Genomic DNA, 27,516 nt, shown 5'->3' on the forward strand with positions numbered 1-27,516 from the left:
AGCACAGGGTCTGTATAATTGTCATCTGTCTGGGGAACAAAGAATATGAAATACATTTACCTGGATGAAAGCAATCACTACCTCACTAAAGAAGACAAAAATTTGTGGGATCAGGGTGGATATTTAGCTTTGTGCTACACTCAGGCCAAATGAAGAATACAAATGAGCATACAAATTCTCAAGATATAAGCATCAGGCTAACAGGGTAAAAGGGTCATACCATCAATATTTTTGTCACTGAAAAAGACTGTGCAGTGCTGTACCCAGTTCTGGAATGTGTCACCCAAGTGCATACCATGCCAGAAGGAAGTATTAGAGATAATTCAGAAAACAACAGTATCATAATTCAAAGGACTGAAAAACATAACTTGAGAGTCCCAAAGAAAGCTGTTCAAATGCAACTGAGCCAGACCTAGCCATTTACTTCACAAAAAGTTGGTATCAGAAGACAGACAATTCTGCCTTCAATTTTGCAGACAAATGTGTAAAATGATACAAGTGCTAAAAGTTGAAGACAAAACTAGACACATTTAGCAGCAGGGCTATTCATCATGTTCTATTTGGTTTAAAGACTGCAAGGATAATTAAACACCTAAAAAAGATCAAGTCTTGGTGTTTTTTGTTTGGGCTGTTTGTTTCAGTTTTTAACCTAAGTGAAGACTTCTTTTTCAACTGTGCCCCACCTCATAAAAGTTAAAGGCACAATTGTTGGACAAGAAATGAATTTCAAGAACTCCAATGTTCAAAATGACATCTCATTAAATTCCCTTGAAGATCTCTGAAAACTTATATCCACAATCTTTACTGCAGGAAACAGGCTCTGAGAAGTGCAGTATGATATAGGGCATTCCAGAGCGTCTCTATGACAAGCATAGGAAACCAAAGAATTCCAGCTGGTTTTGGATAGAAATCCTGAATTCTTTGAACACAACACCACTTTATTTGTCCAAAGGAAACAGCATTGCAATGTATTTCTTCCTTTAAAAGATGGCCATTTGCAACACTCTTTCCTACTGACCTCCAAGAACCTAAACTTAGACATGCTAGATGTGTTCTTCATTTGCCACATCATCGTATCTAATGAGGAGATGGCAGAGTTTTGAAACTTATTTTAGGGAAACTTGATAATGTCGAGTTCAGTAAAACATAGATTATATGGCAGCTGTGCTCTCAAGCTGATGTTTTTTATAAGATCTTGCTTGTTTCCCCTAACTTTCCCCACAGCATAATCTCTTTTCTACTCATGCTTAAAAGAAACAATGTTCTGGAAGAAGTGTGCTTCTTCTATTTCCTAGAGACAAATTACAGAGGTAAGATGAAGAAATGACAAGATGTAAACATTATTGTATCAATAGTGCTTTTGCTATAGTTAAATTTATGTCATTGTCTATCATACAGAAAATAATCATAAAATCATTTCAAACCAGTGTATCAAAACTTCAGAAATAAATTACTGTACAAGAACAAATTAAAATGGGAAGACTGGGTTTTTTTAAGCCGCACTTACACCAAGAGCAGCTTGGTAGGTAACTTCTGACGGGAAGGTAAATGAAGGCCCTGTTGTGACTGGGCTGCTTGGGGGTGGAGTCACGATTAGCCCTGTAGTACCAATATGAACCTGTGAAAGAGAAAACCAGCAGTCAGTTCTATGTAGTTTAATAAGAGCTGGTTTTGACACAGCTGTAAGCTTCATGGTCAAAATCATCAGCACTCTACTACCTGTAATCTTAAACTGGAACTCATTTTTTGCTAGAGACTCACACAAACAGTATTGGATCACATTGATCACTTTTTCTTTTCCCTACCCTGACATTTCTGAATCACTGGAGATATTGAACCAGTAACGTGAAACACACATTTACCAAGGTCAGTTTTCTATTTTCCCCATAACAAGCTGTCAGATACCAAAGACGTGCAAATAAAGCATATTTACTAGCTCATGTAGAACACCACCAATACTTATACTTGTTAGGCTCCATTACCATCTCTTTTCCCAAAGTGTAAACACTATGTGAAACACCCAACTTGTTGCGAACTACTAAACAAATAATAAAAGTCAGATAAATATTTCTACTTATCACAACCAGATTAATATGGCACATTTGTGCAGTACATGTAATCTTCAAGTGAATATTTTACTTTTACTAGCATGCATTTTATTAATATTCATTATTATATTCAGTTCAGAAAAAAAATCAAGAAACCAAATCACTCCAGTTTCTAGTTCCCACAGTTTAACAAAAAATCTTTGTGGGACTTTAGAAAATAACAGCTGTGAAAAAAACTAGCCAACAAGACCAAAAATATTTGCTATCATTATATAAGAAGTGTTATAAAATATTTTCCTTAAATGCTACCCTGCTGGAAGGTAAGTTTAGTGCAAGCATATAATCAATAATTCGAACTAAGGAAACTGAGAAGCTCAGAAGGCTTTCGGGCTATAGCTGAGTTCACGTGAATTACCTGAGAAGGGGCACTGCAGGAAAGTCCAGTCAGCTCACTTATGCGGGCTGCTGCCGTTGGGTTGCTGGAGCTGATGAGGACAGGAGGGCTAATTTCCATTGAGTGGCGGTTCTGAGAAGACTGTGAAGCCTTGTTGGACATGGTGAGGGAGGTAAAAGAGTGTCGTTTTTTGGTGTTTTTCTTAGCATCTGTGTGCTTTTGGGTTGAATTGTTGTGGGCTGCCCCAGAGGTACCTTCTCCAGAGTCAATGGCAGAACACGAGGGCTTGTCCAATTCTATCAGCTGTTTGGCTGCTGTGTTGAACTACAAAAAAACCAGTAACACATCAGCTGAATGTAACAAAAAATCTATTTTTCTTTCATTAATAATATACTAGAATTTAAACCACGCAACTTTAAAACTTTGACATACCGTCCTACTCTACAAATTGGTTATTACAGAGTGACAAGTCATTCACCACGAATTCAACACATTCTTGGGTTGGTATGGACTACCCATCAGAGGTAAAATTTCAAACAACAAAGGACGTAATGCTGCAGTGCAGACATTAATTCAGCAAAATCCACTGCCTGTGTCATCTAGAAATCAGGCTCAATCATAGCAGTTCCTTTGGTTCTTATAACATAAAAAGCTGTGTTATAAAAATTCCTGAATGTTTATTTCATTTTAGACCTTTTTTTGTTTTGACTGGATAACATAAGCGCAAACCTTTGCATGTGGGATCTTGAAGGTATTCCTCCTAGTATCTCTTGGTATTTGTGTGCATCCTTAACCCTACCAGCAGTAATAATCCAGGCTTCCTAAATAGGGGTTTAAGAACATAGTAGGACAGACTAAATAGCCAACTGTATCAGTGCACTGCCTCACAACTGGTACCAACACAGGCATAAGATGGCATTAGGATAAAAGAAATGCATATGAGCAATTTCGTGGAAATACCTTTTCGAAATGCAGAGGCTGTATCTCTGTGGCTAAGAACTCTCTAATGGATTTTTCTTTTTTATAAGCTTAGCTAATGAATTTTTGTTCACAATGAGAATTTCTATCTACTAATTTGTTACAATACTACATCAGGTTCAAACAAATCCTTCCTTTCCAGTGAAGAAATGTGGAATCCCACACATTTTCTTCTTACAATGAAATGTAAGCTATGTAATGGTGGGGGAAGAGGGGGAACCAACAAACAATCCCTCCTACATTTTTCATATACCCTTTATTCTCAGAAAATCTTCCCTACTTTTTAGAGCTATTAAAAATAATAATGTCAGTGCTCTCATTCATGAGCTGAAGCAACACCAGCCCCAGTTTTCTGAATATGTACCACTATATATGAATACTGTTACTTGGACAAGTATAGTTGATTTTGAAGAAGGGAAAAATATTTTCTGAAGAACATCAGGGTGGAAGAATGAAAATTAGTCACCATGGAATTACTGTTTTTCAGCATATTGTTTCTTCTATTTATTTTATCCATTTTCCCACAAGTCTTGAGATACCTACTATGCTCATGAAGAGTTTTAAAGCAGTATTGTATCCCATCAAAACTTTACCAGACAAATAACAAATCATTAATCATGATCAAAAAAGTTAAGGGATCATCCAGGAATAAAAAGCAAAACAAAAAGCCTCTTTGCTAACAGCAGCCTGAACTATCTGTTACATCTAATTATGTTTATTTGCCTCTCGAAGATATCAATGTCTATAGAATCCGATCATTCTATACAGTGAGCAACCTATTAGAGAAACGCTAAGGCTTGTCCTTAATCAACTGATTTAAGACCGACTCAAATATAAGCAGCATACTGAGCTTTCCCATGTGGAGAAGAAAGCACAGGACAGCTGCATGAACCTGAAGATGGAAGTGAACTGATTACTGGCCTCTTAGAAGTAACCTGAGGGCAGCAATAGCAGCAGAGTATTTGCAGAGTGCGGTTCACTTCTTCCTTGAGAAGATAAATTCAGAATTTGCATGCATTCTCCAATGACATGGCCAGCAGACATTCAAGGTCACCAAGGGAATGCATCCAAGTCATGCTATGAGGTCTTTCATATAGCATTCCTTCCTGCAACAAATCCCCACGCATCTGGGCCCATATTTGCTACATCAATTGGTTTCCTGAACAGTCATATTTTCACTGAAGCTTCTTTACTTTATCTTTTACAACTTCTACAAAAACTGGTTTGGGTTTTTTTTGGATTTGTTGCTTTGTTTGTTTGACTTTTTGTTTTGTTTTGGGTTGGGTTTTGTGGGTTTGGTTTGGGGTTTTTGTTTGGTTTTGTTTGTTTTGTTTTCTTTTTGCCCCATTCAACAAAATCTTTGCTGTAAGGGGGAGCCTGGAATCCAATTCCCCTTCCCACCAAAGCCCAGGAAACTTACTGCGCAAGAATCTGGTTGACCTGCTTTTAATGCAAGTACTTTGAAATTCTAGCAGTAAAAAGTCTAGTAATTTAGATATATTAATCAGTTCTTACTCTAGTAAAACTGGAGGGTTAGTTTGGGTTTAGCACTTCTTAGAAAATAGATGTGTTTGGGGGTTTTTTCAATGTTTAGATTATTTATTTTTCATTTGCACATAAAAGTAATTTTTTCACAGTGCTTTACATCTACAGGTAAAAACATAATGTGGTGTGTCAGTTCACAATCTATACTTTTAAGAGGATCAATATTAAAATTTCTCTCAAAATGTCTTCAGTCTTACTTTCATTATTGCCATATATTTAATAAGTAAAAGACATAATAGATCAGACTAGCAAATACTGAACCATAAAACGTTGCTCCAGGCAAAATTTGTCTTGAAATATAATCAGAGATTTTCACGGTCTTCAACATTATCTAAAATTTCACCCTGGGACTCATTATACAAGTAGTATCACAGTTATTACACCTATACTACAGAACAAACGTCGCAGCCTACACTGATTTTATAGTTAATGACTTCAGAAAATCTCTAGTAAATGCAGCTACTAAATCACATTTTTTAAACAAAAGGATGTGGACTAACATAGACAAGGCAAAAGATGTCTGTCATACTACCAAAATAGACAATAACTACAGGATTGGGAAATACAACAAAAAATACCAAATAAAAACCCTTCCAAAATATGAATTACTTCTCATCTTCAGTGTCTTTCATACAATAGGTAAGAATGGTTGGCTATAACTGTTTGTGCCAACTGCCTCTATATTTTACAGAACAAGAGTTCTATAATCTCAGAAACCAGGTATTTTAAAACTGAAATCAATACTTTACTGCACATCTCACTGCTCTTCACCACACCGTGTGTTTCAGTTCAGTGTACAGTGAAAAAACCCACCTATCTGGTTTCAAGTACCTCTTTGGGTATAACTCATTGTAGACTTCCCATAGGGGGATTTGAGAGCATGTACTCAAGTGTTGGTGCCTGTTATAAAAAGGTTAATTGAAAATACATTTTCTTAGTCAAAGGAATCACTCTGAAAACATTAACAGTGAAATACATTTTGTGACTATCATTTTTACATATTTTTTTCAAGACTGTATCTCCATTTTGTAAACTTTTATAGAGATAGGAATGTAGTCCTTAGCTAAATAGTTAGCCCAAGTGCCAGCCCTAGGAAAGGGCTTCTTCTAACTCAGCTAAGTTATTTATTTTGAAAAAGCACTACAAAAAGCTTTACTGACTGAACCGAAGGGGCAGTTAATTGGAATGAGGTTAGGAAAAAATACCCGAAGGCAAGAAATTCTTCAATTGGCTTTTAAAAACTTCTTAAACTGAAGACAAAATTGCACTAAGCAAACGTTTTCAGTCTTTTTGTTTTTACAGTCACATGAAATCTTCTATCCCCCAGTAACCACAGCCTAACATCAAGCAATAAAAATAAATACACATATTTGCCCCTTTAAAAAAATAAATTCTATGTTGGCTGAAAGCGGTCATGTTTTTTGAGGTTCTCATCTCATCATGGCATTCAGAAATTGAATTTATGAAACCTGACTTGATTCTTAGTGTGGTTACACATTTCTTCTGTGACCTGAACTACGTATTTCTCATCCCATAGGTAATGGGAAAATACTTTTTCCTTTCATCATTCTGCCTCATTTATTTAAAGAAAATACTGTCTGTGCAGGAAGTGTATCTCATCAAGTATCCACAGCATACCTACCAGAAAAGGACAACACTGTTCCAAACATCTGTATCTTTCTGCAATGCAAACTTGAATAACCATTGTTGCAGCTGTACACACTGTTTCTAATCACTGATGTCTTTCTATATAGAAGATACAGTTTTCAACACTTAAAACTGAAAAAGTTGTGGACATTTTCTTAACTGTTACCTCTTCCTGTAAATTGATGTATCACATATGAGAAATGCAGGAAGATACTGAAGCTTTTATAAGCGAATCTGTCAGACGTAAAAGCCAATTCTTTACCTGTTTAACAACAGCCTGTATTCTTTGACTTTCTAGTTGTGCTAATTTGGTTTTGAGAGGCAGGTATTAGGGACAGGGCAAAGCCTACAATTTCTCTGATTTGCTGACTGCTTTCATTTTGTGGATAAGTGTGGTTTGTGATTGACTGCATGACTCCAGTATAATTAACAAGAGAACATAGAGACTGCCTCCAAGTACTCTCATTTCAATTCCGTTCAATGAAAATAGATATCAAATAGCTAAGTGAAAATCTCTGGTTCAACTGTGGAGGTCATTAACTCTCTCAAAGAGTATTTTAGGTCTAAGATTATTTATATCTCAGGTTATTTTAGAATCATCACCAGCACTAATTATTTTTCCTTTGAGAAAATTAAATACACAGTGGGCACAACCTTACAGAGGACCCAGCTTTACTCACCTCAACATAGGAAATTGGAAATATTCCTATTTTGTCAGCCAGCATTCCTTCAGCCCAGTTTTCATCCACACGGCGAATTACAGTCAGAACATCATCCTGTGTGAACATGCAGTGATTATGTCTCCCAGCTGTAATTTAATTTCTAATTTAATTTTCTTCCATAACAGAGGGGTAATCAGAGAAGGCAGTACATGGACAAGAACCACAAAGAAGGCACTCTGTAACAGGAACATGACGCTTTTGGGGTTGAAGTCAGTTCAAGCTGATCCTTTTCCTATTTTGTCAGAGTTCCACTAACTGCCCACATCTCAGGGATCTGACTTTGTCCAGTGCCAGATTTCCTGTTGTGTTCAGTCCATGTTACTCATCAGCCCTGCTTTAAGTCCTTGGCATTCAGCAACAAAACCACAATCCTTTTCCTTCTCAACTGACTCAGTACCTAATCTTTCCTAGATGTTGCCTTTCTACTTAAGAACATTGGTAAGTGATATGACTTCTTTCACATCTAAAATTTGAGTGTTTCTTTAGAAGATGGAATGTTCTTAATTTGTAAAACATAGGTTGTTTCTCATAAGTTAGGAACATCACTTCTGCAGTTACGAAAAACTGCATTCTCAGAAATAAAACCTCAGAGAAATTATATGTAATGTAGAAAGAGAAGGCAAAACTAATCAACATAAGAGAAATACTCGCAGAATTACTTGCCCTTTTCATATTTGTGCAGCTCCATTAAAAATGCAGACAGGACTATAAAACAGTTGTATTATTTCTTATCCAAGTGAATGAAATTATAAGAATAAAATAGCAATTGTATTCTCTTTTTACCTTTGCAAATGGTAAACAGTCTTTATCTGCTTCCTTGTCTTTTACTTCAAAGTCATAAAGTGCTTTGCACTGAGGCGGAGGCTGAGGTAAAGGTTTAATAATCTGAACAAAATTGGTAGGAAAAAAGCCATGGATGCCGTTGACTTCTCCGTGATACCAATTTTCATCCACTTGTCGACGTAAAATGATGATGTCTCCTTTACTGAATTTAAGATCTCCAGGTTCTTTTCCCTCGTAGTTATACAATGCTTTGGCACATGGTAACTGAGGTACACCCTTAGGAAGAAGAAGAAAATAATAAATCACTAGAATTTGATAAGCATTACTAAACAGATTTTTTTGTTGAGATTATGAATGAAACTGTATAAAATTGCAAAGTAAAATCATACACAAGAAAAATATTTTATTGCAACAATTCTATTGATTTTACCCAAACTTGTTGGAAAGGCTTCAGTTTTATGCAGTGTTAACATCCCATAATACTTTAACCCTAATGTACTAACTCACTAAGCTTAAACATTAAAAAAAAGAAAAATAAAACAAACCAAACCAAACAAACTGGAAAGCAACCTGACCACTGAGAGATCTGACAGAAAAATGCTGCAAGAAAATACAGCAGTAGAATAACAAATTTGCTAAAAGACCTTTAAGGCATTTTTCCTGTCTGACTTTCTTATTATCATCCTTACTTTATTTACTTCATGGGCAGAGAATGCTAAGGACGAGGACATAACACAGGAGTTTTCCCACTTGAAAAATAAATCTCACTTTACTGAAGGTGAGAATTTTCATCCTGGACCATCTCTTGTAATTCAATTATTTATTTAAAAGTATTGCTAAAAAGAATTACTGGAAAAGATCTATGTTGAAGGCGTGTATCCTTGGGTTTTCTTCACTGGACTCCTCCATAATATCTGAAAACTACAGGTCATTGGCACTGGTCTTGAAAGTATGTCGGAAGGATTACAATTTAATATTGTCACCCTCCCTTATACACATGGCAAGTATTATTTTTTAATTGTTCAGCCTCTGCCTCCAAATTTTGCAAGAGTGAGCCATAAATCTCTGCAAAACCAGAGTTATGGATGCTGCCTTCAGAACTCTGTTTTCTCTCCAACTTTAAATACCTACAGGGGTGCTCACCACCTTACTGATGCCAACAGCAGTAACCTAATACAGCCTTTCCAAAGCAAAGGCAGCATTTACACAGAGCACAGTATTTCACAGCTTTGATATGAACCCTTGTGGAAAAGCCAAATTTTAGTGAAATTCAATGCTGGTGACATTATTCACCACATCTACCCCATGGTAAGTCTCTCTTCTCAAGTCAGCTCACTTGCAGTATGTTGAGAGGTAAATACACAATGCAAGGAAATTCTCAGAAGGAATTATCACTTTGAGTCTCTCCCACTGGGCAGAAGACAGAGCGTTGATAATTCATTTCACCTTTAACACTTAAAATTTTATCTTTTAATATAATCCAATTTGTTTAGACAACTTTAATTTTGTGCATGCATATTAATAATGTCTCAAATGGATAAATAATATCTCAAAGATTAGCTTTTTTAATAATTTTTGTAATGTAACAGTCAAAGGAAAACCTTATGTATATATATGTAGAGAGGAATATGATTTACATATGTATACGGGCAAATAACAGTTCATTCTATTGCATCCAGATAGGTACAAAAATAATTTATTAGTAGGATCCATGAGATTGTTCACAGTTGGTGATCTTCAGACCAAGGCAAATAATATTTTTCTTTATGATCACACTTAATTGCATCAGTGCACAATGTGCACACTACTGGCATGCTCTGTACAAACCTGGATAGCAAAAAAAATAACCAACTGGAGAATCTGCGGGCCTCAGCTGTCTGAGAAGAAAATTAATAGTCACAGTAAAAGAACTAAAAATATTATACACATGTATTTTTTAGTCTTATGTGGTCTCTGCGGAGCAAACAGAATGAGGGAAGCAATCAGTGTAAATGGAATAAAAACAAGTGTAGAGAGAGAACTGTGGGGAGAGGAAGCAAAACCAAACACCTGTATACAGGAGAAGACACACTGTTTGCTTAGCCCTTTCCATCATAATAACAAACAAACAAACAAAAATTACAGCTCTTCAGTGATCACAAGCCAAGAATTACTTGGTAGAAAGATTATGGCTACTACAGGACATATGGATCTCTCTTGCATCTCAAGTAATAGCTTGACTTCTACCAGGAATCACCCTGCTGTCTTGCGAAAAAGCTTTCTATGTCCCCATACTGAGGAATAATTTTTAGATTAGCTCTGTGTATAAAGTTCAGTTGGAAAAAAAATCATGTCAAAGTGATGAAGTTCATCAATTAGTCATCATTAATTGTTACAACTCTATATTGCATTTTTGCAGTTTATCACAAAGCTTTCTATGAACAATTCTGCATTCAAATGTACAATACTATGTTTTATAGAAAGTTCCTTCCCCAGTGTATAGGTTGAGTTTCTGCAAAGTTTGTTTCCAACGTTAAAGAGAAATGGTTCCAGTCCATAAAATCTAACAGAACAAAGCTCAACAAAATACACAGTTCCCAGTTGGATTGCCAGGAATTAAAGACAAATAGTTAAATGACTCATTGGAGAAGTGAATGTCTTTTCCTTCTGTCCCAGGGGGAGAGCGATGTGAGGCTGAGTGCAGTGGGGAGCGCCGTTCTCAGGGGTACAGCATCAAGACCCCTCAGGCACCATGCTCACGTTCCTCCTCCCCTGAGCACCATGGGAGCTGCGGCTCATGGCCGGTGCCTCCGGGCCCCTGTGGAGAGCAGCCCTGGGCAGCTCCGGCCCCCCTTCTGCCCCTCCAGCCGTTCACCAGGAGACGTGGCCCTAAGGATACACCGAGCCCAAGTTCACATTTCACTGCGTGTCTCTCACTTGGCTAAACATGAAAGGAAGGCTTTGGAAGAAAAACTTTGCAGCCTACCCTTAGGTTTACAGCTGCCACTTACCCTGCCAACAGCACCAACAACAACAACAACAAAACCCAAACAAAAACCACTTTAGGAAATTAAAATAAAAAACTCAGAAAGACTCAACAAAAAGTAGGTTTCTTAGGATTATTTCCCTGGTCCTTATGCAAAATCCTTATGCAAAAATATCTGAACTTCTAATGCTACTGCATTTTACAAACCACTTAAATTCATTTTTAGCTAAGGCATGGATATACATACATTTTACATGCCATATTCCTTTAAAGAAACTAATATACAATGACATCAAAACAAATGGCTTAACAAGAATATGAAAAATGTGTATGCATTCATATATATGAGGCTCAAGCTCCTCAGATTTCTTCTCCTAACCCAGATATTTTGCCTTAGAAACCTACACAACTCACAGTTTTGCTCTTGGATTTATACTTTGTTTTCAATCACCTTATTTTGAACTTTACTTTTTTAATGGACAATATGCAACTGCATGTATTTTTCATAAGCTTAAGCCAAGAGACACAAGACACAGAAACACAAGATCTGATTTCCTTTAAAAAGGAGTTTCAGTGGCAGAAGCCCAAACATAAATATGCTTACACTGGCATAAAACAGTGTTCATTCTGTAACTTATTGCACTTGGAGAACCAGCATAAGCTAAAGTAGCACAAATAGTAAAACCCTTCTAAAGGAAATGAATGGAACAGATACCGGGACATCTGTATCTCTGTTTCCTTCCAAGCCTCCCCAGACACAGTGCTGCTGGTTGTCACTTCTGAAGCAAGCAAGGCATTCCCTGTTCTCTGGCTGCAAGATGGGAAAGTGGCCTAGGCTTCCCTGTAAGCCCGTTGATTTACCCAGAACATCTATGCTGCTTTCATCTGTCTGAGGTTCTTAGACACTGAGTGTCTCCAAGAGGCCAGGAGATCCTCCTTTTATAGAAATACTGTTTATGTTAGTAGTAAGACAGAGAAAAACAGCTTTCTGAAACTGCACATGGACAACCAAAGCCCTATCAGCCTTCAAAAAATACCCAGCCTGCTCAGACACCTCAGCAGCAGTTTCTAGGCCTACCTTTCTCAACAAAAACCCCTAAACCCTGGAAGTTTCTATCATTTTGATCCATGTTGTGAGAAGATCTTTAATAACCATCAGTTATTTGCAGATTTCTTACAAGGAAAGACAGAAAATTGATTTTTCTTCACCTGTATTTTTATTTTCTTTCCATGTAGTTTCTAAATCAAACCAGTCACACTAATAACCAGGACAAGATGAGAAACAATCACAAAATATCTCAAATTACACAGCAATTTGAAGTACAGTAAGTCACGTGCTACAGAGGTACTTTTTCAGTCAATTATTTTTTTCCCCTCCAAGAACCAGTATTGTAAGACATAACTGATTGCCAATGAAAGCTGCCTCTATATAAGGGAGTTTGTTAATATGCTGCAGCAAAAACTTGTTTGCAAGGCAGATTTGTGTCAACTAGTTCTTTATGTGTACATTCTCCAGTAGATACAGGTATACCCAAGATTTCCTCTTCAGACTGCGAGTCATTCAAACTTTTTGAAGGACAATATTGTTTCTTTTAATATTGTAATCTATTCTTTTTCATATTATTACTTTCTTGGCTCAAATCTTTCAAATGTATCCTTTCAATGACTTTGCTCTCTTGCCTTCTTTAGCCTTTACTAAGCTGTCCAGTTCTGCAGGTAGGAATATCCATTTTTGCATCTATTTTTTTTCATGTCTCATCTTGCTGGCTCCAATAACTAGGTGCAAGTCTTAATTTAAAGCCAGATGATCTGTGTAGTTCAATTTTCTTTGTTTCAGCCTCTTTCGTTCTTTCTGTACTTGCATTTAAATTTTCATATACTGCGAGACACAGAGCTTATGAGAATACTTCACTGAACACCTTCTAAAACTGCTTATATTAAAAGATGTGTTCCCTTAAGTAGGATTTCCTTAAGGAAGAAAATGTGCTCCCTGTGTTAAGATACAGGTACGCTGAACCTGAACAAATTAACTGCTCAGTTTTCCAGATCAGACCAACCTAGAGTTCATAACATTTGAAACTAAGTTTCCCTGGTTCTTACCAAGTTCCAGAACACAAAGTGTCTCCATAATGTAAGCAGAATGTTAAAAGCTGGCTCCCTGCATTTACTTTTCTCATCTAGGAAACAATACAAACAAAGTCAGATTTGTGCAAAGAAAGGCTAACTTGAGCATTATTAATGTGTATGTGACACTAAATTATTAGAGGAATCAATTTTACATACTTCTGCCATCAGAACTGTGTTAGAAGACTGCTGAGGTCATCAGTGCAAATGAAATTATTTCTAGTTTAAGCATGTCTGAGGTTCCATCTATCTGGATGATAAAAAATAAGATTTTTTTATGATAAAAGCCTGTATCGAGTTGCCAGTATATTGTAATAACCATAAAACCAAACCTTTAGCATCATCTGGTATGAATTACTATTGTTGTATTGAATATGATAAACCAGTACTTTTTTCATATAATAGTTCACTAGTTTAAAGAAGTGAGCAATGTTGGTAAGTATATTCATTTCTACTGGTTTCTAATAATACAGTTGTACTAAATGTCATTTTCTCCACACAGATAAAGCAAAGAACCAAACATTTGGCTTAAAAGAGTAAAAAATTTGTAGCTGTTTTGAAATTCCATATGCAAATATGGCTATTCACAGATTGGTACAGCTTTTGATTTTAATGAAAGAAGGAGAAGTTGAGCATCAAGAGGAAACTAGCTAGCCAGGTAAGGCTGATTAAAGAGATGAACTTTGAAAGCCATCTGTGTGTAACTTATCCGTGACCTACATAACAATCATCATTTTGAAAGACTACTCTAGGAAAAACCCCAAGGTGCAGGACAAAATACACCATCAAGCCAACACATTTGTTATACTTTTGGAAAAGCTGAATAACTTCAAGGAGTAAAACTTTTAGGACCTTGACAAATAAAGAAATGGGATTATAGTTTTACTATTACTTAATTCAATCAAAAATTCTTTAATAGATCTGCAAAACTCTGCTATGAGCTAACAATTACAGAATATGGTAAATTTTCTCTAATGCCTGTACACAATAAGTAGCACTAGTACCAACTCTAGATGTAATAGTGTGTGAAATACCACAATAGTCTTTATTAATTTTCAAGATTTCAGCCATCTAATGCAGGTTGACATGCCCTACAGCTCTTTGCCTGACTCTTTTGAGGTCTTTATCAGTTCACTTTGCTCTTTGCAACTTGCAGAAAAATTTCAGAGCACAGACTCAGAGAAACCTATATTTTACAGCAGAAGGGTAACAATTTTTATGTCTTCTTTGGAGGTAAACTATCAAAGACCTACTTAAAGTAGCCATTTTATTAAAGTCCTTTTTGCTTCCTCTGTTTTAACAGCTTTCAGAAGAAAACATTTTGTCATTTTTTCATGTCTGCTGTTAAGAAACAAACACAAGGTTGTTTAATATAAGTATGAGCAACTCTCTTCCACAAAGTTGTTTTGAAATTAAAAGCTGGAATACAGGAGAATGAAAGGAATTTTAAAATGTTGCCTTAAGGCCTAAGCAATCAGACTAATAATATGGAAGGTTAGAAAGGGACATTTACAAAGCTTTCCAAAAGCACTTTGCCCAGTCCCTTTCTGTGTAACACCTGTCTTTGTAAAAACTTTTTCAAATGAAAAAAATAGCGTCTTCAGAATGCTGCCTTCTTTTCTTTGCCTATCCAAAATGCAAAGTTCTCAGCTACTTGCTTTCCCAAGGTTTGTTAAGTAAAGAATTTTGGAACACTTTCCACTGAACTGAGCTCCCAAACTAACAAAACAAGTACGTAAAAATAGGAAAAAAAAGGAGAAGAAAATAATTATATCCTGCACACACCATGTCTCCAAATATTTTAACTGTATGCACTTGACAGGTTCAAGATTGCTTCTTTCCACAAGCAAACAAAAAGTGAAGTGTAAGGAAACTGCTCTGCACAGGAAAAACTGAGGAGGCAATTTTCAAGATGCAGAAGAGAATTTAGGTCCGTATTCCCAGAGATTTGCATATCACACAACTCCAATTCTTTAGAAATCTTTTGATCAATTGTTTACTACAAAGCCATTTGCTTTGAAAAACTCCAGACCCTTGTAAGAATCCTTACAAAACAAAACCTTAAAGCATACACTACATTGAGCTAGGATGTTTATATAAAAGAACTACTTCAAAAAGCAATGATTTGCTTTAAGAGTCCGCTTTTATAAGTTCTACCAACACCACTGGTCAAACTGAAAGTGCCACTGTCCCCATTGGTTTCCTCTGGGTATGTGACAACTCATGGGCATTTGATGTCTCCCTCAAACCGTTAATTTTTCTTGTCCCAGGGCCACAGCACAGCAGTGTGGATCCCCTAATCTCTTTTAGCACATCAAGTTAATATGCAGCAAAAGTTCACTCCACCAAAACTCTTCTAGCAGTGTATTTTCCAAAGCATTCTCCTTTCATGTAATACCACTTACGGTGTCTGAGACAAGAATCCTGCATACTCCAAGAAGAAAGAAAGACACCCACCCCTCTTGCCAAGCATACATCTAAAACTGTGAGAATGGGTAGTGAGACTTGCTAGTCCTACTCCAAATCACCACTAATTCTGGATATCTCTGAAGAAACCCCAGTGTGAGGTGGGATGTTAGAATATATCTAGTGTTCCCCAATCATATCCAATTTCTCATCATTAAAACTCCCATGAACATCTGAAGTTAAAAAGGTTAGGTAATAATGAGTACTTTGGAAAGCTTGTTGTTTCAAATTCCTCTACCCCTGCAAAAGTGCAGAAAATTACCTCATAGTTACTAACTTGAATTTTTTGAAGAACAATTTGGAAAATGGAAAATAGATGCAATAGATTACTGATCCCCTAATGCACTTTTATTTTTCTCACCAGCTTGAAAATAGTGACTTACCTTTAAAATGGAGGAGAGAAGAAAAGTGAGAAATGAAGCAAACAAAAAATATCACAAGGGGTAAAGTATATGAAGGCCAAGAGCCTGAAGAAACCTGACAAAAGGCTTTGAAACAGTATGTCTCAAGTATTTGTCTAAGCTACATGTCTCCCTGAAGCTCAGAGTACAGAACTATTCTACTGTTCAAAATACCTAATTGCTAGATAGTACTTCTGTATCTATCAAGAAGCCTCATTTTGCCTAGTTTTCCAGTGAATGCCCTTCATAACTCTTCACTCCCTATCCAAAATCTGTTTTAGGAAGTGTAACAACATTCCGGTGCCAAGAGTTTCTTAAATACCATTTGCTTCTTTTGCTTTTTTATTATATGAACCTCAAATCACAAAACAGTAACCACAGAAGAGGAAATAAAAGTCTTCTGAACACTAACAAATACCGATCACATCTGAATGTTAAATTCTATGCCTAAATCCATTCTTACCTGGCTATTATGTAGCTCTCCCTTTCACTCTTCATTATAGTGTCCACATACATTGGAAATTACACATCTTTGGCACACTTTTGCTCCCTGAGTTCATACTTACCCTTCTGATACAGTGATCTAGAATTAACTTTCCTTGTCAAAAGCCATATATGCAGTTGCTAAAACAGCCAAATAATTAATTCCCAAGGATTTGTGCCATTCAGAGCTCCAAGTCCAGAACAAACAGAAATTTTCATATAAACTCAGAATACTCTTCTTTCCCATTGGCTTAATGGGAGGCAGCATGGGAAGCCACAGACCTTCATATACCCTTTCACAAATAAAGCATCAATAACTGCAACTATTATCATTCCAAATCTGCTCTACTAACTGAACTGCCATCTAACCTTGTAACCTCCTATCAGTCATCAGAAAGCAAAAAAAACAAACAAAAAAAATTCACCAAAACATTCACAAAACAACATCTTGCTGTAATAAACACAATCACTGGGGCAGACATACAGTACATGACAGCTGGTGAGATTTCTGCACCATATGTAGTTAAAGATACTGGGATACAGTCAGCAGCAATCTCAGAGAAAGGAACCATCTTGCAATGCTTGGAAACACCTACCTGCTTTGGTTTAATAGTCTTGGGGATTTTTTAATACATTAACACAAAATCTCACCACATTAGAAAGAAATAAAAGGGAATCTACATAAACCCATAGGGCATTGCTAACACCTAGGAAGGATTCCATGATTATGGCCTTACTAGGCTGTGTTATGCTGGAGTAGTGGTAACAAATTGAACTATGTATGTTGTCTGCCAGCCTTTTCATGGCAATTCAGAATACATTATCTCTCATTTCTTGTATTAAACATAAGCCATCAATATTGGAAAAGTAGATCTATTTTACTGGCCACATGTAAAATTCTCCTACAAATCTGAACTTTCTAAATCACTTTACAAATCACTTTATGAAACTTTCTGTTTGCTCACTTTAAAAAAAAAAGATTCATCTACTTAGTGTAGAAGATTGTAACATTTGGTTACTCTATGAAGCACTGAAACACTGGAGGCCCTTTTGTCCCTCCTTCAGGGAGCTGATATTTTAGCACAAGTATCAAGAGTTCCAGAGGCTTTATCAACAGTGTAAAAATTTAAGAGTAATGCTTTATATTGTTCTCAAGTTTTTTACATTTTCAAAATGAACATAACCTTCCCTCAATGTGATGTGCAAATTAGTATGTTTACTTGTTGAACCATGAAAAGGTGAGGAAATTCCAGGTGAGAAGACAGATTGAAAAAAAAATTAAAAGAATAAGTGAGAAATTAGATTGCCAAAAGCAAAACCCTACTGAGCTTTGAAGATGAGGAGTTTGAACATGATACAGAAGGAGCAAAGCGAGCAAATTACTCTGAATAAGGGAGTGACTTGGTGAGATTACTCCTGGTGAGATCAGCATGAAGAAATGTTCCTTTAATCTCTCAAATACTTTGCTACCAAAAATTGGGCAATGGAAAAACACAGAGTTGCAAATTAAGAGGTTGCTGCACTTTTTGATGAAAATCTATCAAGGCTGACAGATGTGACTTTTATCTGAGCCTGCCTTGCTTTCCACTACGGTCACATGTCAATTCATTCCCCACCAAAACTGTGTAAGCTTTAAAATTAAAAAATGGCCCTGTTAATGATAGTTAAGAAAGGGAGTAACCACAGAAATCTCTCCTGTCTGAATTTGATTTTAAACACCTGAGATAGCATCTGACATTCCACTACTTGTTGAGAGACTGTTTTTAGATTTATTTACTGTCACTTCCACTATTTTCTAAATGGTCAGGTGCTTATTCAGCCTTCTGAATGAACACAACATCACTGTCACACATCCTTCTTAGGTATTCCCTGCTAACTCCTGTTGCCAGAATCTGGAGGAACTTTAGCTAAGCTTGTTTGAAGAATGGTATCATGCCCTCTTTCTCTTGAAATCCACTCATTTTCTTGAAATTCCTTTGGAATCAATTTGATTCCTTTAATATCCTGACTTCATCAGCTCCTTGCCTATTGCAGAAAAGGTGCTAATTTTAGCTGTCACTGTAGCATATGCAAATATGTCCACTTCATGCACAGAGTAAATGACAAACTCTATTTGGTATTTATTTTTACTTATCCTTTAAAATTTTCATGCCTCAAAGCTTCCTGGAATATATTTTTTCCAAAACATTTTTATGGCACTCCTCTTAAAGCAGCTGGTCAGCCTTTTTAAAAGGCAACTAATCCCAGCTGAAATTATGCATGTTTTGCAAGATAAATGTTCCTATATGCTCTTTACTATAACAAAAATGCTGAGTGAGCCAGATGAATGCTACATTAACATTCATGTCTTGAGCAGTGACAAGCTGGAGTTTGCACCTCCTGCTTATTTCATCCAGTCTGTAAAAGTAGACAAATAGCCTGGAGCAAATGAGCCTCTAGTACTACCAGAACAGGCTTGAGCACATAAAGCCTACAGAAAGCCTTATGCTTCACATTTCATACTGTTGAAATGAATCTGTTTTAGCATAAAAGTATTAGTTTATAACACAAAACCAATCCACATGTCTTGAGTTATCAGGTCTGAATTGGTACATCACATCACCACACTCCCATCTGCTGTCACTGGACCTTTACAAGTGCTTTGATCTTGGTCTTCTTAATCCCCTTCCTACATGCACAGGGTTTCTCAATTCCTCCAGTGCCCCCCGTCCCCACTTCCACCTTCCCTGTGCTTCCCTGTCTGCGAGGGAGCTCAGCGAGGAGCTCCCCACTTGGCCAGCCTAGACTTTCTGCAGGCCTACCCCACAACAATGAATTGACTCTCCAGGGGTCCAACATGACAAATTTCCAGCAATATGTGACTACTTCTTTGTAAAATAGTGCAAAAAACCATATTCCATGTTTTTTATTTTAATTAGCTCCTTATTGCATAAAGAGTTGGTTTTACGTGGCAGCATAGTAATGAAGCAGGATGATAAACTCACTTAGTTCAGCTTCCCCCAAGTTGCCCAACTCTAGACTGTTCTTCACTGTACAGGAGTGCTTCATTTTTACAAAAACTACCAGCTCAAATGAAGTAAAATCTCTCATTACTTTAACTTCACTGTCAGAGGCAGGGAGAATTGCATAAGCAGTACACAAAGTAGAACTAGTAGACCTTTCCTGTCAGGATTGACAGAAAAGGATTTTTCACTTTGGTTTTAAATGCAGTTGTTTCTCCAAAAGATTTGTTGTGTTTTTAAGCATGACAGCTCAACAAGGGTTAGAAATGCTAGGCAGTAAGAAGCTTACATTGAAAGCATAATAACCTGTTCACCTCTCAGCCTTTTACTGCAGAAGTACCAGAACTTGATCCAAGGAGGTCTAATCAGTCTGCATTTGCTTACACCGATTCTGCTCCTCTAGTCCACTTGCACTTCATCATTAGTTGGTTACAACAGTTCAAACAGATTTCACTGTGACACAGAAACTAGAAGCATTTGAACTACTTAAATGAGTGGTCTTTCATCAACTGTGTTTGTATTCACTGTGCAAAGGAGAGGAAATTGGAAACTAACAAGTTCATCATTACTATGCTGTTTAACACAGATTGAATCATTCTATTTATAGACAATTTCTTCAGAAAATCTTTCCCCATCCTTTTTTTTGTATTTGGTAGATGCTGACTGTCAATGGTAAGCTTTGAGTCTTAAATGCATAAAGCTGCTTCTTAAAAGCAATCCTCTATTTCAAAATACACAACCTTTCTATTTCAAACAACAATTTAATAGCAATTCTATGTTGTCATATGCATTTTGCTAAAAGCCCTTCACCTCCCCAAATGTTACATGAACTTTGTAGTCATTTTGTAAAACAATATCTGAAGTATCTCTTGGACTTGCAACACAATTCACCAGTCTCTCTAAAAAAAAAACAAGTTTACACAAGAGTTGGGTTTTTTTCCCTCTCAAGTATTTGGAAAAGTTAAGGACGGTAATTTTTCCCCATTTTTCTATGGCACAAACATAAAGGAAACAATCCATTCTTTTATCCAATTGAAGAAAAATGACCATTTATCTTCCTCAACAAAGAGAGATTATTTATATTTTATACTATCAACTGTCTCACATCTGCTCATAGTCTTCATTTATGTTCATGAAAATGTATACCTCTATATAATGATTTTAATGAAATAGCTATATGTGTGAAAAAATTTAGTAAGTAGTATATTCTTGTACACATTTTATTTTTTCATTTTAGAGCAGTCTTAAACTATATGAACTGCACGAAAGGTGTGCTCCAACAGTGGTTTACTCTTCCAAACAATCCCTGGAATAAGAGCAAAATTTTCTCAAAATATCTCTGAAAAAATACTGGCTGTGGCCACCAAGTCCTCAGCATCCACTGTTTTTCCTATATGGATCCATTCCCACTGCAGCCCACTTGCTAATATAGATCTAGCCAAAGTTTTCCCAACCTAAAGAGGTTTTTAGTCCTTTGGTTGTACAATGTGACACATGCCATGATCTCAACATTTTCTTTGAAATAAGTAAAGCAGTTCTCACTCCAGCCAGGTTAATCTTATTGAAAGTTTATTCCAGGAAAGTTAATTACATATCATTCTCCCATTGCACAGGGGCTTCTTTCTGCCTTTGAGACTCCATAGTAAACAAATTAATAGCCATCTACTTACATTAACAAGGAAAGCACAGAATAATTATATTCCATAAATAAATTCTCAAGAACAACTTACAAGAAGTACAACTTTCTCATTTAGATAAAAAGTATTTTAATTACGTGGTTCAATCATAATGCATTATTATGGGAAAGCACTGCTGTAGAGCCAAGAGTTAAGAATCAGATAGGATAATGAAAGGCTGACAGCTCTTTAATTCTCTCTTAACTATTCATGCTATTAAACTGGTTGAGAAACATGCAGAAAGCAGAATTCAGTAATCCTGCTTCAGAGTTCTGACTCAGACTCCACTAAGGCCTGATGGAAGACAACTCCTTGAGCAGGACTCAAAGAAACTGAGAGTCCACTCCTCTTTGTCCCCTTGGTAGGACAGCCTGCACCCTGCTGCCCACTGCTAATGGAGTTGGTTCATCTCAGCTCTTGTGTAAGACTGTAGCTTATATAAATAGAACCAAACTAATCAACTACTCTTAAAAGAAACAAAAAAGTATAGTGAAAGCCCTATGAATTGCAACTGCATTAACACAGCCCTCAGAGGTTTGTAAATGTTCCACTCTGCACAGGTGTCTGAACTGGTGCAGGCACAGAAACACAGACCTGAATACAAGCCCCCGAATAGAGACTCATGCAGGTACCAACTTGCATGTGGCCATTCTCACATGCATTCAACTGCCCTGTAAGGTAAATACTCTTCAACCCACTGACCTGAGCTTAAAAAGAAATAAATTATCTTGCAACCAACACCCCCCCACCACCATGTTTCTCCTAAATGACCTGACTGTCAAGTGTTCTCGACATTCCAGTTTTTCTCCAATTTTCACTCAACTCTATTGTCTCTTTTTAGGATGGCTGAGATTTAGGATTTGATGAGATCTCAGGCAGTTTTAGAAAGTAGAGTATAGAAATACTGACGTATATCATGCCATTCTGTCCAAAATTTGCTGCCTTCAACAGAGCTGACCTGTCTGTCCCTGCACTGCCTCACAGCCTGTATTAAAGGTTGTTTCTAAAGCACCCATTAAGCCTGTGACATAGAACACTTTGACCAGAAAGGCACCAAGTCTTACACTGAAAACATTAACAGGCTAACACTTTGTTTCTTCCACTAGGAGGTTTTCACTGGGTTTTCATGCTACAAAGATTTAGATGTTTCTCAATGCACTTGTGCACTCATGATACATTAGTCTGTTATTTACCGTTGCTCTTCTGATTATGAAACCCTGGTTTTTGTATTAGTTTTGCTATTCCTTCATTCTGCAACTGGTTATTTTCAACTATTTTTGCTAATTTTTTTTAAGCTTTGGGACAGTAGCCCTTTTGAACCACCAAACATACACACTAGGGGTTGTTTATATTGAACTTAATTCACTGTTTTTCTAAGCGAGAAATACTTTGTCTTGAACTTCATTATGATAGCCCAAAATTACTGAATTCCTGGGTTGGAAATTATACTTCAATCATAATTTATGAGCTTCAATACTTAAGTTCTATATAGAAAAAATACTTAAAATAATGTTCCCAGCATGTCGTCATTTTGTATTTATGTTTTTGGGGATCACCAAGAAAAAGTCTCTTGTGACACAAATCAGGGCACTTTCCTTGTAAGTCTCCATTTTGGCTGGACATCAGTGTGATCATCCTGCAGTACAAAGAATATTCTACCCTTCAGAAAATAACTGGTATAACACCATGCTGCTTGTTAAGTATTCTACTCTGTGTGTGCACACACCTCTGCAAACCTCATTTATCATCTATGCATTAGACAAGCTGCATTGCAAATTTATTACACTGCCTAAAGGAAATCAGACCTATCATCTCATTATTCCAGTGTTCAAATTTCATTTCCTTTCAGTTTTCAAGTCAATATTAGCAGCGTATATTTAGTTTAAGCTTCCAGATAAACAGTAAATAATTAGCTCTACATAAAATGGCACAAGAGCATCTCCAGTGCTCCGTGTATCATGCTATTTTTGTACTTCCCAAACTTGCACCTGGGAGTGCTTAATACATCTTCTTATTTATTTTTGCAAAGCTATACTGCTTAATAGTTTGGTAGCATAAGCTTTGACAACTGGATTTTCCAATTAAATGATTTACATGTTAAGACAGGTTGAATATTATCCCTCCTCTTCCTTGCTTAAATAAATAAAAGACATTCCAGGAATGTACTCTTAAATTGTTTGGTGCAGGTAAACAAAGCACTGTCTTAAATTGCCTTTGCAAATACACTGCTAACTATTTACAAGTAAAAGCTTTTCCAGATGTGTAAAATGTAGTACAGCTTGGTCTCCTAAATTCTTTTTGCAACAGATGAAAAGATCTGTGTGAAATGCCATTTAAATACAAGAAACAATTAAAAAATATTCTTAAGCAATTCAATCTATATCTCAACATTGTCCCTACAATTAACTATACACAAATGTTTTCTGTTAAATTCAGCATGAGTCTTTGAACATTCTACAGAGGAGCTTAACATAAAAACATATCAGAAAGAACTGCAATTTACAAATCAGCGTTGTCATCACTACAAATGAGCATGTATTTTAAAGCCTGTAATTGATTTTCTTTTGAAATATTACAGACAACAATAAAAAAAGCCGCACATACTTTGGAAACTTGTTCTCAATAGTAATTGTTATTGTTAACATCTGCTCTAAACATGAGTTAGAATATAAACCTTAATAATGTGCATTCCAAGATCCCATATGACTTCACAAAAAAAAAAAAATCCGATTTGTATGAAATGTTCCATGTCTGCTATGCAGCCAAAGGCAATTTTTAGCTTGGTTACATCTGAAAAGGAATCCCTGCTGTCTTGGCCAGCTCCACGGCTCTCTCTATCAAGCTGCATTAAAGTAAGTAGGCACATAAAAAGGCAGAGTGCCACATTAGTGCCATCGTCTGCTTGGTTCTCTTGGCTGCTGGCTGCTCTCTGAGGACATGTATAATCTGACACCAGGTACAAGTGTCCCTTTTCCAGATAGCTGGTAGGGGACACAAGAGTGATAAGGGCCACCAGCAAACCCCAAACACTGGGGACCAGTTAACACAGGAAATGAAGAGGCATCACAGTTCACTGCAGTATTGGTAGAGGCCTAAATCTTAATCTAATGACAATAAACAATCTTCTTTAACAGAGAAGACTTGAAGTTGAAATGCCTTTCAAGAAAGTTACATGTGCACAAATTGGAGCCATAAGGTAGATGGTCTTCTACTCTTGCCCAGCCAAAGGAACAGAACCAGTTCTTTCCCTTGATTCAGTTCAGTGATTGCAGCTTATCAGCTAATATTCCACATAGTGAACAAAGACCGATCAGCCAGTAAAGGGAAGATGGTCAGAAAGCAAACAATCAAACAAGGTACCAAACTAACAATTACAGCATAACCAGAGCGTCAGCAATGTGCAAACTGAGGCATTTGGGCTTCACCTGGTCTTTCCAAGGGAAGGAGACCTGTGCCTCCAGATCAGCACAGCACACACCAACCACTTCATTTACTGATGAAGTTTGATTATGTTGTATTTGCTTTGTTAAATAAAATTATTTGCCTTGATAGGGAGTTACAAATCCAGACTCCGTAATAAAAAAAGCTCCTAGCTGAAAGGGCAGTAACAGGCAGACCCAGTTGGGTGAGACAACCACCAAAATCCAGACTGCAGGTACCAAGCAGCAACTGCTTCACTTCCCAACAAAGGGGGTGAAACACATTCCTCTTATCCCTTCCTCAACAAAAACAAGTTTCACCTTGGGAAATGCTACAGAGTGATCACACAGCATACAGACTTCTGACAGGCTCCTCAGAGTGTCAGGGAGCCTGAACACTCTTGCAGGTCACAAAAACTAAGAGAAACTCATTATTTAGGACCAGGACTATCCACATACAGCCACGTAAAACCTCACCTTAGCTTATGGTACGAACTACACCATATTGACTTTAGCTGGGTTTGTGTTCTCAAGCTGTAGCTAAAGACTTTAAATTTGTCAGTCACTCACCTGAAATAATTTACTGCCTCTTCCAAACTGTTACTTTCAACTACATCAATATGGCTTCACAGTCAGCAAAGCAGGATTGTGTCCTAAAAATACCAGACAGGCTGTAATGGCCTCTAAAACATCATGTCTTATCAGACCACTGAAATTCAAGAACAAGCTCAGAAAAACTATACTTAAAATCTTACCTACACATGACAAAGTTTTATACAAGAACGGCCTGTTTCCTCCACTCAAAATGTCCCTTTAGAAAGATCTCACATCAAGAAGAGAAATGCAAAAGATATCAGTCTAGTTTCTGTTCAAAAAGGTGATAATCTATTGGTTCATCCACCAGACAGATTTTAGATTTTCCAAAAATGAAGCTGATGACTTGGAACACAGAAAGTACTAAACTACTTGCTTTACATAACCATGGACAGATTATTCTCCCATTACATTTTCCCAAAAACATCATCATAATGATACTTCTTTATGCTTCATATGGCACTAACAAAGTTTCAACTAAAAGGCCCCACAGAAGTTGGCCTTTTTCTTCCTAGATGAGATTTTGCCATCCAAGTTAGCTCAATAAGAAACAACTTTATCTTGAATTACTGAGCCTTGTTTTACAGTATACACAAATTAAGTTATGCCAATATATAGACTGCTAATGCAGTTTCTCAACTTTAATCCTCTTAAGATCATATCCATAAAATATAAACTCAAAGGAAAAATGGGTGAGAATTATGTTGAATATGTTTGGACTGTATAAAATGAAACAGCACATAGTTCTATCTGTCTCCAGCCAATGTACTATGGGAGGTTTTGACTGTTGGGTTTTCTTTAATTTTTGCATACATAGAGGTTATAATACAAAAAAATGGCTTGTAAATCTGAGTGTAGCAGTAGAGAAATGAAGTTTTCCCTTTTAACATTAGAAATTGACGAAATCTGTTTATTTTCCAAGAGTTTTAAAACTCCTCAAATTATACCAAACAAGAAGATTCTTCCTGTATGGTTGTTTGGTGTTTAGTAGATGAAAAAATATGTTTATCTGTACTTCCATTTAAGTACCTGTACTGTCACTGTGGCTGCAACGACTTGCCAAACTCTCCCTTTCCTTCACGTCTTTGCTACAAGTGGTCATGCCTGGCGTAGTCAAATACTTTACAAGTTAAGCATTTTCTGCTTCTCCAATCTTCAAATTTATCTTCTGCTCTCTCCCTAAAATTAATTGCCATTTTCCAATGTCTTTGAGGAAGAATAACTCTTCTTTATACCCCATTCTGATAAAAGGTTCAAAAAATGCACTAACACCAAAAAACTTAACAAAACACCAAGTCCCTCACCAAAATCACCCCCCAAAAAACCACCAAAAACCCCCACCCAATAAAACAAAGCCTTATTAAACTTTGAAAACTGTTAGTTTAACGGTCTACCTTTTAAGGATTAAGTTTCCATTTAAAAAAAACAATTTTAGCATTTGTCAAACAAATAAAGTGATGTTTGCATTGGGTGTTGGGTTTTTTTTTGTTTGTTTGGTTTTGTTTGTTTGGTTTTGTTTGGGGGGGGTTTTGTGTTGGGTTTTTTTGTTGTTTTTTTACTATATCCAGCAAATAGTTTATTCCAGCAAAGAGAACATTTCTGCATCATTAACAATCCAAAGAGCTGATTTCTATTGCCTTGCATTTATTACTACATAGGAGTATTATTTATTTAAACCCCTTGAAACCTCATTAGCTTCCAGGTCCATGGGTAGATCAAGTTAAGTGGCATGGAGAAAGGTTTCTGCACAAGTATTCTATCCCACATTAGAGGAAGGGGCTGTGAAGAAGCTTCCACAGCAGAAGCTCTCCACACCCAGGCCAACCTCCCATATCAACTGAGCAACAATCCATCTCCTCAGGGAGTTCAGCGATTCCTCTGACACAGTAACAGATAATAACTGTCCACTCAACTAGTCCCTTTCAGAAAGATCAAAAGCTCAATTTTGACGTGTTTTGTCCAAAGGTGAAGGAGAAGTGATGCCACAGAGACACAGAAACCTGCACTATAAACAGAGAAAGCTTTGTGCCAAACAGCATTTTTATTTATTTTATTAAAATATTTACCCAACAATGAACTTTAACCAGAACTTAAAGAAATGAAGGATAGGAAAGGCAGTATGAAACATGAGAGGGTGAAGATAGGAAAGGCATGTCTTGTACAAACAAGGAGACACCTCCACAGAGTTAATACATTGTTTTTATATTTAAGAGAAAGGCTATTAATATGACACATTTCACCACAAATTAGGACTTGCATCGAAGGACAA

General features: G+C 36.7%; 1 protein-coding gene across 2 annotated transcripts in view; it reads right to left on the minus strand.

The window, feature by feature from the left end:
- The window catches only part of SH3RF1 (SH3 domain containing ring finger 1), an 83,970-nt gene that overhangs the window by 24,421 nt on the left and 32,033 nt on the right, over positions 1-27,516 (minus strand). For both annotated transcript variants that reach the window (XM_071556221.1, XM_071556222.1), the window contains exons 3-6: positions 8,118-8,393; positions 7,293-7,388; positions 2,464-2,766; positions 1,508-1,618 (exon numbers count right to left, since the gene is read on the minus strand). In XM_071556221.1, coding sequence (XP_071412322.1) covers positions 1,508-1,618; positions 2,464-2,766; positions 7,293-7,388; positions 8,118-8,393 — 786 coding nt within the window. The remainder of the gene's footprint in view (positions 1-1,507; positions 1,619-2,463; positions 2,767-7,292; positions 7,389-8,117; positions 8,394-27,516) is intronic.

This window comes from Pithys albifrons, chromosome 5, assembly GCF_047495875.1.
Source record: "Pithys albifrons albifrons isolate INPA30051 chromosome 5, PitAlb_v1, whole genome shotgun sequence".
Lineage (NCBI taxonomy): Eukaryota > Metazoa > Chordata > Aves > Passeriformes > Thamnophilidae > Pithys > Pithys albifrons.